Here is an 11,793-nt window from a genome sequence, read left to right as displayed (position 1 = left end):
AAAGGCAAGTGATAGTTGAGGCCAGCTGGATTGTCGAGCAGGTGGGTGTTGGGCGGTGGGTGTTCTGGGGGCGTGTGTGGCAAAGATCGGTAAACCAGTTGCGTGCGGCTCTGGGGTCAGGTTTTCCCAGGGTATCATACTCTGGAATTATGACTGGAAGCAGTTTTATAGACAGTGGATACTTCATGTTAACCCTTGCTTGGATTGTTGTGAGTGGGGCCCCTGTACTTAAGCTTAAGCTAATATTTCAGTTAGCCCACCCTGAAGAGCTGAGCCCTTCTTGTCCAGAACCCCCTGTAAATGCAGTACTCTCCAGGTTTGGGGGAGGGGGGTATCATTGCAACTGAGAATCTATTCTGGCATTCTGAACTTATACCTAAGGTCCATGCCTTTATCACTCTTCACATAATCACATAAAGAAGCATGCAAATGTTGTATATGGTACTTTACATTATATTGGCAATTGGCCCCAGCTTTTTAATAGACCAAAGCTTGCATATTTTGTCCATGCTGACATGGTTCCTTACCGGTTAGCCATGATAACGTTAGTCGACGCTATATATTTAAACTGAGGGCTACTTACCGGTATACTTGATCCTCGGACAAGAGACTTATGTAAAATATCATCCGTCTTACCCGGTCAGGGAAGTCCGTTAGAGCCGATACTTAGCAAGAAGGTTATATATATTTACCTCCTTGGCGCCAGTAAAATGGATATGATTTAGTTTACTGCTTCCCAACCACAGGTTCACGCAAATCTTGTTATCGAAGAAAAAAAACGGAGCCTGGATTATAAGACCAACCTGTTGAACGTGTTACGTGGAATGAATATGCTTGGAAAGGAGTTTCCAGGCTCATATCGCCGACCGCCACACACCTTCTGTCCGATCTTTGGGCGCCGCCATCTTGGGTCAGCATCACGGGTTGTTGACCCCGACTCCTGATTATCCCATCGCGAACTCTTCGCTAATCATACGGCCTCAGTCCATAAGAAGGCACTGATCAACCGAACGTATTCGCAAATCATGCCCCATGATTAACAAACCTTCATGATAATAATGATAGAATCGGGTGCCCCTTTCCACTTGTAAGGACTAACACCACCAAGCGGCCGGAATGCTCAGCGATCAGCGAATGCGCGCTCAAAGTCGTCAAACAATCGCTCAGTGAGGATAGATGCTAAATAATCTTTATTGACACGACAAATGTACAGCGATGATATATCCCTATGCTAACTTTGCTCCCTCAGCGATTGCAATGCATCGTTAGAGCTACAGCCATTCTTGAACAGGGAAAACTCGGTTCCTGCATCCCCGCAAACAAATATCCCTCAGATGTTTAGTGATTAATCTTCGGCTGACCTCTCGAAGGTACTGACAGTCACAAGTGAGGAAGCTAGACACCTTCTGGATGACACATATAGGGCACCCCCTAACCCTTGACCACCATGCATGCCGAGCCAAACCCTGAGGGAAACTATCCAAACCCCAACGCCTTGAGTCAGAATGTCACAAAGGCAACATCTGTTTCCTGTCAATCTTTGCCATGATGTCTATTCTGGTCATTATTTATTCAATATCTTCAACTTGGAACCAACATTGTCAAAAAGCATTCTCCAAGCAAATTTTTGTTTCTTCCAACCTTCTATTTAATCAGGCCACATCGGCGATGTGCACTATATCGTACCAAGAAGATGCAAAGTGAGCATATGTATGCAGTATGTTGCACAAGAAACATCAGAAAATGGACACGGATAACAATGGAATGCCTCTTATCGTATATCTAATACGTGCTGAATTTGAAGTAGATCACCGATTGGACATTGATATTTCATATTTGGTGCAAGTGAAGATTTGTATGCTACTACGTAGCGTATAAGACGTACTAACCCTCATTTTACGTATCAAAATCACTGTTTAAGGTTTGTGTTGCGCACGCAAAAATCTGACGCGCAATCAGTCTGTCAGCTAACTTGACTCTCAGAGGCAGATGATCGCATGAGCCATGACCCTCCTCTCATATTACAGCTGCCGATTCTCTTTCGTAAGTAATGCAAAGGATGACAAACGACACAAAAGAGGGAGGACACCATCTTCCCCTAATGAACGTCGCCTATAGAGTAAGTTGTCAACGCGCGCTGATGCATGCGCAAATCCCGTCGCGACAACCCTAAAGTCTAAACAATAAAAATCAGAACGTTTCTTCCATTCCTGTGGAGAAAGTTTTTTTTCTCTTTTCACTGGTCGACTGCGTTCATAAAAGCTTTCCTTGTGTTATTGTTTTCTTATATTACGAAATGGAGAGCCTTTTTCCAAAACATAGCTGACAGATCCAGTCTCTGTTTTAAACACTTAATCACCACTGATCGGCTTGGAAGGGTGAAGTCTGTGCTCCTGCTGAGAACTGTTCAAGTGAATTTGCACGCACCGCTGGTACACCAGACACATGCTCACGCCCATGTGTCCCGTGAGCATTGGCAGGGTTGGCTATTCAAACAGAGGTCCGGTAGTTTGGCCGTTGGACGAAAAGAAACCCTGACAAAATATAAAGGCCGACAAAAATGCATAAAATGCAAACAAACAGCCATAGTCTTACTTCTGCTTTGAGAGTAGACATATTAGGTAACCCCTGGTGATGATCATAGCTTCTGTCGTAGCAAATTGTTTCAAATTGTTTCCGCAGGACTAGTAAATGGTCATGTCAAATCTACATGTTTGCAGAACTTGCTATCCATTGATATCGCAAAGTAGGCGACGAAAGTTGTATATGATAGGCTAGGAAGTGTAGGTTTTTAAAAAATGGCCGCTTTCTTTCCTGATCGATCCGCCATGGAGGTCGCAGACATGCCCGCGATCCCATTGGTTCCGGACCATGAAATTAAAAAAAAATTGATAAAACTAACCCATGCACACTTCACTTCCATGGGGCGGTGGTCGCCTTTCGATCCCGCAGATCCGTTTAAGTCTTCGGTAGACTGAGATAGGACGGATTGTTATCTCAACTGGAGAGTTGGGAATCAATTTTTATGTGTGACCATTCTAGAGGTAGTTTTTCGTAGCAGGCCTATAAACTCTCTGTGAAGTTTGGGGAGCCTGATGGTTACAGTGAATAAGATTTAAAACGTTCATGTGTCATTTCACCAGGGCAGATCATGTTTTGTCTTAAACGGAAAATAACAACTTTCGATCGCTCATATTCCCATACTGCTGGAGGCCGCTATTTGCTTATGAGCTGTTTTCAATAGACTGTTCCAAAATTGAACTTTTGGAAATTAACCCATGCGAGCATGACACTAAGTCTTCATAATGTACATTTGAGGTCTTGACCCGAAACTACCTGTTTTTAACAGAGTAGATTGCAAAAATTGCATATGTATTGTCACTTGTATGTCACTTAGCGCGTGCTGACAAGCATGGCCGGCGGGAGCATTTTCATCGACTACAGTTAATGTGGTGGTGTTACAAAACATTCCTAGTTATTGTTTGAGCATAGATTAATTTTACTAGCTTACCACGTGTACAATTATTCTGTATTGTGATTTTTAAAGATTTGAGGCAAAGTTGGTAATATGGCTCATGTCCCCAGGGCAAACTAACGAATCTATACATCCATGTGGTTTTCAAAAAATAAATCGTGCGATTCCCTTCTTTCAGGTTTACCAAGAAGTACATGATTCTGTGTGCGTGTTGGTTTGCACCTGAGAAGCCCAAAATGACGACGTTCTTGAAACCAACAATGATGGCACTTGACAAGATCTACAGACAGGGTATGTCCTAGACTTATTTCATTTTCTTAATTACTCACTCCCCTCTTCATTGATTTTCCATTGTCACGAAAACACAATGCTATCAGCTCTGGAGGATATCTGTGGAGAATGTCCGTTAAGTCTGTCAGTTAAAATGATCCTGTTATGAATAGAATGAACTCTAACCTTTATGGAAAGATTATGTAAATCGCATGTATGTACTGCTATTCAAATTTCATTTCTCATTGTGCACCTGACTTTTTCAACTCAGGAATAGTGGTTAAAGTGTCACCGACCGAAACGGCTACTGTACGTGGGCTGCTGATGATGGCGGTGATGGACCTACCAGCCAAGGCCAAGGCACTGGTAATGAAACAGTTCAATGGGATGTACGGATGTAATGAATGTGGAGATTCTGGCAAGAATCCAGACGGCTCCAACAACAGTCTTCATCGCATATGGCCCTACACCGCTGACATGACGATGAGAAGTCACCGGTCTATCATTGAGAATGTCAGGGAAACACTGAGCCGATCCAATCCGGGAAATGCTGTAAGTTGTTTATTTGCTTACACACTGGAACACACACACGGCTTTCCTCACTATACTCAGGTGAAAATGAGTACCTAGCTTCGGCTAGGGCCGTCCCTCGGATAGGACGTTAAATGGAGGTCCCGTGTATGGGGAGAGTCACACCCTATGCACGTTAAAGAACCCCCACACGTGCGATGGTGCGGTGTGAGATGGAGCAAACCGTTCCGTCTGGATTTGGTGATTCACTTCAAATCACCCGGTTGGAGGCCTGGCGAACCTCCATACCGTATCAGCCAGCGAAAGGGTATATCACCCCGTAAGGGGCGGTATAACCCCGCCGCGTATAGACATGTGCGAACATGTGCACGTGTGTATGGCGGCTTTGAAAAGGTGTCCTTAACACCTGTTTCACCATACCCTCCAAATGGAGAATCCTAATAAACTAAACTAAACTAAACTAAACACACTGTCCTAAAATGTTTCTGTGGTGTATTGTTTTTGGACATGACCTTAGTGATGAGTAGAACAATCGTTAACATTATTCTTACAAATACGTCTGTTTTTAGTAATTATACACTATATTTACATGTATATTAAAAATTAGATGGCTGTTGTTTATTTCTTGGGTGTTGTCAGAAGCACGGATGAAAAATCTATTACTTTTCAGTAGCTTCGTTACCCCCATCGTTAAGAAAGCCGTAAATCTCGTTAGGTTACATGGCCTGTATGGTGCCATGTGTCTTTTTTCCCCTGCAGGTTATGGGCATTATGGGGGCCAGCGTGTTCCTGAGGTACCATGCTCTGGATATGTCTAATTCTTTCCCAGTGGACTGGATGCACGCTGTTCTCCTAGGGGTAGCAAAAACAATGTTGGAGCTCTGGTTTTCGCCACAGAGTTACGGCGAACCATTCAACATATCTAAGTCTGTAAGTTTCGGTTCTCCTATACACATATTTCTTCAGCATATTTCTTCAGTATATATACATATATATATATGTGTGTGTGTGTGTGTGTGTGTGTGTGTGTGTGTGTGTCTATAAGGGCTAATTTTCATAATTCCAACTGGCCTACATGCAAGGCAAACTCAAATGATATATTATTTGTTGAATAAACCTACTGAGAGAAATGGAACAATATCCAGAAGAGTCAAAGGCACTGCCCAGCAACTCACTCCCCTAATCTCAGCGAAGGCAGATGAAAAAGGGTTCATGTAGTACGGTCAATAGTATGACATCGTTTTTTTTCTTTTGCAGATACCTGATCTGAATAAGCAGCTGCTTGCCCTGAAGGTACCTGACTGTATCTCTCACCGACCGAGAAGTATCACAGAAAAACATCACTGGAAAGGTATGGCGCATTGCTTTTGGATATGTAGGTCACAAGTATAGAATTTATATCATAATACACTACTATTATTATCTGCTCCAAGGATGAAAGTTTATGCTAAACCTAAGTACTTCGAAGCGCACTAGCTTAAGGCCCCTTTACATGAGCATCGGAACGCCGTCTGAATGAAATTCTATGTAGAACCTTTGTTTATTCCTGGGAATTCGTGACGTATTCTAAAAATTCTCACTGCATTCCATAGATTTTTGCCTATTCTATAGTCGTCCCGAATGTTTTTGTTAGGCTCAAAACTTTCGAGGTGCATTTGAAGTGGAGAAAATATCGAATGGCATTCAAAGTGTATTCTATTTATTCTAATTGCAGTACGACCGAATTCTTAATAATTCCAACATTATTCGATACATTCTGATGCATAAACGTCCGGCCACAAGAATGAACACAAATAACTGGATTACAGTGAGAATTTCTAGAATGTACTACGCATACCCAGGAATACAGAATAATTTTAATTCAGACCGCATTCCGGCTCTGGTGTGATGAGGTACAAGGTCCATTTCCCTACCAAATGTGGCGTGAACCAAGGACGTTCTATCAGATAGAACGTCCTTGCGTGAACTTTGCAATTTCTTCATTCCGGCTGGTTCTACTTGCTTCCTGCTGATTCGGTTTCAGTGTTAAGTACATCTTCCCACGAATCATAGCCATTCCAGCAAAACGTCACTGGTACTCCTATGGGCATGAGAGATGTGTTCCAAGTGACAACATGTGTTTACAAGTCATAGCAGAAACATAACAATGCATACAAACAACTTTATTAGCGCTTCCATCCCTATTTACTGAAATAGACCTGTTGTTCTTTTTATTTAGCCAGTGAATTCCGATCATGGCTTCTGTATTACTCCATGCCTCTTCTGCACGATGTCCTGCCAGCTGAGTACGTCGCCCACTACTTCCTGCTGGTGAGTGCCATTTGGACACTGGCCAGCGATGATATCACGACAGCTGACCTGACGACAGCAGGGTTGCGATTGGATGCATTCTGCAAGTCATTTGAGGAACTCTATGGTACTTTGTTTATTTTGTTTATTTATTCATTAAGATTTTCCAAAGTATAGTGGAAGGTACGGCGGAACAGGAGTTTGCATTATTGTGTTCATAATCATCAGCAGGATATTGTTGAAAAAAAAAAAACACACCGAGGCGGTCTTTCACAGTACATTGTATACCCAAATATTGTTTAACCCCATGTTGACATTTGATTGTTAGGACGTACACATATACACCCTCGCCTCTCCCTGTACAAGCAACAATTAGACGACCGATGCCTGTACCGTAGCACTTTCAAGATGGGGGTGTCGTTCTTTTACTCTTCATTTACTTCAAAATAGTACAAAAAATCGCCATGCCAACGGTGCCATCCGTGTAGTAGTTCGCTCCTCTGTTCGTTTCCGCTACCCATCTGGAGACCTGCGAATTCAAACGGTTACGTCAATTATTGAGCGAATTAGGGAATAGCTTCCAGAGCGCTAGTTCGATGACACCAGGCCCTCCTTCGAGGAGATAATAACCACCCACAGCAAGAAAAAAAAAATTATAACCTGCTGTCAGACTTTTTTTTTCTTTTTTCACCACTGACCTCTGGTTATTTTTCGTTTGAACAGGAGAGCGTCGGCAGACAATGAACATCCACAAACTCCGGCACCTCCAGATGTATGTGGAAATGTATGGGCCTGTATGGACCACAAGCCTGTTTGGATTTGAATCGATGAATGGTTTGTTTGTTTGTTTTTTCACCAACGAAAGTATCGGCCTAATGACGATTTTCAGTGTGCCCTGAGGGAAAACCAAGACAAAAGTCGTTACATCAACAAAATCAAAGATAAAAAAGATGACAATAGACAAATTACAAATGGATACAAAACCATTGCAACTTGAATATCATATAGATAATTCATAATATAACATGAGTGGTGAAGCAATTATATAGCATTGCCATGTTATGATATAGAGCATATCAATGTGAGTAAAGTACTCTGAAAATTGCTGGAGTTCTGACTGCTGTCAGACGATGCCACCACAGAGGATAAAAAGACTCGCCGTCTGTAGTCTAGCTTAGCCTTGTGCCCTGAGGCGGGTAATGGGTGTGTACATGCATAGTTGGGTCAAACCTAGTAGACTAGATTCAGTTAGGCTTATCTTGTCAATTTTAGCTAATGGCAGCTATCCTACTGTGTTTATAAGCCTAGACTATCCCGACCTGTTCTGTTTTTTTTAGTTTGTCAAAGTATCCCCTTCCCTCTGTGTCTACAGGTCACCTGAAGCGGATGGTGCATGGTACACGCTTCATCGTCACTCAGGTAACTGTAACGGCATTCATGTTCGAAATAATTCGATTTCGCGGTGGTTTAACAAGTTGATGTTTCCTTGGTCTAATCATTTTATTGTTTATCCAAAACTTTTCTGCTGTTCAAAGTTACAGGCAACTGGGTACGGTGTACTTGTTCGGTGTTCCTTTTATTTCTTATTTACCATCATGGTTGTTTCTGGGTGTACAATTATCACAGGAAACATATCCGTCTTGTTCATTCTTTTTAGATCACGTTCACGAAATCCATGAGCTGGGGGCTACAGCGAGTGGCAGCAGCCATGGAAAATATCCATGAGCGAAAGGGAGTTGTCAAGTTGGCCCAACGACTTACCAGTGTTGCTGAAAGGTGGGTTAAGCACGTTTAAAGAGCATATACATGTATCCGTCTTGACGTGTGCTCGGGACAAAAAGACTAATGTTGGTTGACGACGGGTCCAGAAACTCCCCGCACAGTGCACAGTGCTGGGACAACGCCAAAATTGTCAACAAAATGGCAAACACACACCTTGCTGTCAAGTATCGGGAGACCATTTAAATCACTTGCTCTCTTCTTAGATTACATTTGGCTTTTGCAAAGGTACTATGCAATCCAAAGGCCACATAAGAACGAGCCAAGACTGGGCATCTGCTATAAGATTAATACCGTGTAAAAGAAATTATAACAGGTTAAACGTACATTATGATATGTTGTCTGCGGATGCTTTACTTTGGTTTTGTATCTGTCTTCAAAATCTAGACCTAACTCGACGAGACTGTGCAGTGGCTTGTATCTCCTTGGAAACCCGGTTGACAGGCACGTACACGAGGAGCACCTGGAGGCCGTACGAACAGCAGTAGGCCATGTGGACAACACCATCAAGTACCCCTACTTCCATCGTATAGAACTCAACGGTCAAGCCATATACAGCCGGGAATATGGCAGGGAGAAGACAAGAAACAGCAGGACAGTGGAGTTCGAGGTGGATGGAGCCGTCCACTTTGGCGAAGTTGTCACTTTCTGCAATATTGGTACCACTCATCTGGCGGTGTTGCAAGATCTCTTGCCGATAGCAACCCCCCTCATCGACTGTTCGGTTGTGCAGAACTTAACCATTAAAGTCGCATTGCAGAGACCCCTAAGTGAAAAGGTGTTCGAGGTGAGGCGAGGAGATACGTATAGGGCAGTTCCTATCACGTCTCTAAGACGGAAATGTGTCTTTATGTCCACAGGGGTACGAACGTACATAGGGAGATTCCCAAATGTAGTAGAGAAAGACTAGCGTGTAGATTATGCTTTAACGTCTGAACACGGCAAAATGTTTTATATGCCATTTCCCGTAAACGTCGCATCGGTAGAGCAACATTGTGACCGAGAAAACTGTGTGACAAAACTAACGATGTAAGTACGTCGCAATAATGCGGGAATGAGTTTTGCTTTAGGCACCTGGTGCGGGCAACAAAGCGGAATAAGGATCGGTGTGAATTCGGTCTGTAAAACCTCTGCCGTGCATGTTGCCGAAATGTTGTTGCTATTGTGTTTCTAGTAAGATTTTTTACATATATGTACATTACTATTTCTCAGTATGCCAGTTACAAATGTACAAACTTCTAGTTATTCTGTAAATAATGTGATGTGACATGCTGGTAATTCAGGACACAGCATATACCATGTGCAAACCAACTGTCATAACGGGAACCTGGCATATGAAAGAGAATGTATAATATTGAAGACTGTAACGATCGCAGAGTTGTTATTGTATTAAAACACTGACAATATAACGATATATGTACCAAGCATCTGTAAACCCAAGACTCTGCGTGATTTTGTTGTATACTGTTCTATTTATAGAAAGTACCATCAATGTGTAGCGTTACTGGTGAAGAATTGCCGCCGCTGGCATTTTCCCGCATACACGCGGGCTACGCACATATCTCGATATTTTTTTTTTTTTTTTAATTGTCACCTCCGAGAAATGAGGGTCAACTCCTGATACATGTTTTGAAATTGTCCGAGGGTTGAGTGTTCGCAGCTGGGTCCGACGATCGGTTCGGTAATGCAGCTGGTTCTTTCGTTTTCATCGTAACTTTCTTTATGGGCAATGTATATCTCAGAAATCACCCCTATTTTCGTGGAATGTGGAACAGTTGGTGATTTTTGTGAGTCGGCGCTGACTAAAATTTCTCCAATCAGATGAGGGCTTTGTCTGTCAGCAAAAACTTCATGACCAGCAGAGGTGGCGTGAACAACTGTTACTGATCTAACCGTATGTACCTCAAAGCAGATGTTTAGTATGGGTGCTTATCAAGTGTAAATCGACAAACCTTTCACAACTATTTGGTGGCTAACATGAAGCCAAATATTTAAGTTATAAACTTATATGTGCACGGTTGTAGTAAAGGAAGTAATGGAATGACTGTAATGCAATGGTTTTGAAAACTTTTACTAACGGGTCAAGATATCGTTCGGAATCATATTTCATCGCCATGTATTTCCAAACAGACGTTTGGAGTGGGGATTTCCAAGCAGATGTTTGGGCTAAGCGTTTAACAACAGTACATCAAGGTATGTTTTATAACCATTTTGGTACAAACATGAAACCATAGTGTACATAAAGCAACGTTACAAAATTTACGACTATAGTAAAAGAATGGGGGTGGGCTTGTTGTATTCTACAGACGGACAAGAGGATGATCCGACACACGGAAGGGAAGGGAAGGGGCCAAGGGCGATACGGACTACACCATGTTGACTTTTATTTATATCATGCCAACCCGAGGAATATAAAGTGTATCGCAAAAGAAAAAGATATGAGTGTTTGAGATCTAACCCTAACCCTAACAACCCATAGCTGCCTAGGTTTAGGGTGTGTTCAAGTACGCGTGTTCAAGTAGGTCAGCCTCTGTATCGTTGGAAAGGTTTTTTGGAACGTAGCTGAAATCGCCAGATATGAGTGTTTGAGATCTAACCAAAACCCTAACCCTAACCCAAACCCTAGCTAACGACATTTCTATTAAGACATCCTATTAGGTAATTTGGTAAAAGGGGGTTAAATGAAGTAAATCTGATTGCCTCAATCAAATATGATATGATATGCCTCTCTTCTATCTGTACCTGTTCATCTGTTGGTTCTGTTATAGGACATAATTGATTTTCTACGTCCCTGAGTTAACCATGAAGTTGGTATCAAATGGAAAAATGTGTGCAACATTCAAATCACTATTGGTTTGACTTGAGTGTCTTCTCACCAAGAAACAATTACATACAGTCATAAAAAAATTATTTGCTTTATACTTGTTTTAGTAAATCCAGACCCGTCAGCTACTGTAGATATGGTCAGGGTTCGGATCTGAATTAAAAGGATCTGTGTCCTCTGGATTTAAACCTGGACTTGCACCTTATGAAGCCGAACCGGTATCCACCTTTTGTGTGTTCGGCACATTGATATTGCCAAGTTACCCAGTAACAATTAACGTGATAGTGATCCAAGATTTCAGCATTGTATTTGTCATAAAAACTTTGCAAATACTTATGAATAGTTCAAATTCAAAAATTAAAGCTTGAAAAAAAAAACGATTCTAATAGGAGACATGAGGTCCTAGCCAGGAACCCACATTCCAATCACTATGTTCCGCGTAGAAGATTGTGGGGCGAACTAAACCTGTGCGACAGTGCGTTTATCTTCCTCAAAGGAAACGGAACCGGTATTTTAAACATAGACCTTTAACCACAGTAAGATGTCTGTGTTGTTGGAAAGTAAATCGGACATTTTTTCGCGAAATCTGTATTTTTTTGTGAAAATGCTCTTTTTTGGCTCAGGC

At 42.1% G+C, this 11,793-nt stretch overlaps 1 protein-coding gene across 1 annotated transcript; it reads left to right on the top strand.

The window, feature by feature from the left end:
- The first annotated feature begins 1,447 nt into the window (after positions 1 to 1,447).
- On the top strand, positions 1,448 to 9,768 carry LOC118411799. Its single transcript, XM_035814286.1, has 11 exons — positions 1,448 to 1,499; positions 2,028 to 2,043; positions 3,654 to 3,766; positions 4,017 to 4,297; positions 5,036 to 5,206; positions 5,534 to 5,627; positions 6,495 to 6,692; positions 7,289 to 7,399; positions 7,938 to 7,984; positions 8,223 to 8,341; positions 8,732 to 9,768. The coding sequence occupies exons 1-11, from the start codon at positions 1,448 to 1,450 to the stop codon at positions 9,252 to 9,254; spliced, it is 1,725 nt and encodes a 574-aa protein (XP_035670179.1). The 3' UTR covers positions 9,255 to 9,768.
- Positions 9,769 to 11,793: the final 2,025 nt, after the last annotated feature.

The sequence above is a fragment of the Branchiostoma floridae genome, chromosome 3 (assembly GCF_000003815.2).
Source record: "Branchiostoma floridae strain S238N-H82 chromosome 3, Bfl_VNyyK, whole genome shotgun sequence".
Taxonomy (NCBI): Eukaryota; Metazoa; Chordata; class Leptocardii; order Amphioxiformes; family Branchiostomatidae; genus Branchiostoma; species Branchiostoma floridae.
The sequence above is the reverse complement of the archived record's forward strand: the minus strand, read 5'-3'. Positions and strand labels throughout refer to the sequence as shown.

Excerpts from the sequence above, each read along its gene's own strand:
- LOC118411799 (XM_035814286.1), top strand. The coding sequence starts at position 1,448 with ATGCATGCCGAGCCAAACCCTGAGGGAAACTATCCAAACCCCAACGCC. Across the intron at positions 3,767-4,016 it reads TGACAAGATCTACAGACAGG|GAATAGTGGTTAAAGTGTCA; the intron begins GTATGTCCTAGA and ends TTTTCAACTCAG. Across the intron at positions 5,628-6,494 it reads AGAAAAACATCACTGGAAAG|CCAGTGAATTCCGATCATGG; the intron begins GTATGGCGCATT and ends CTTTTTATTTAG.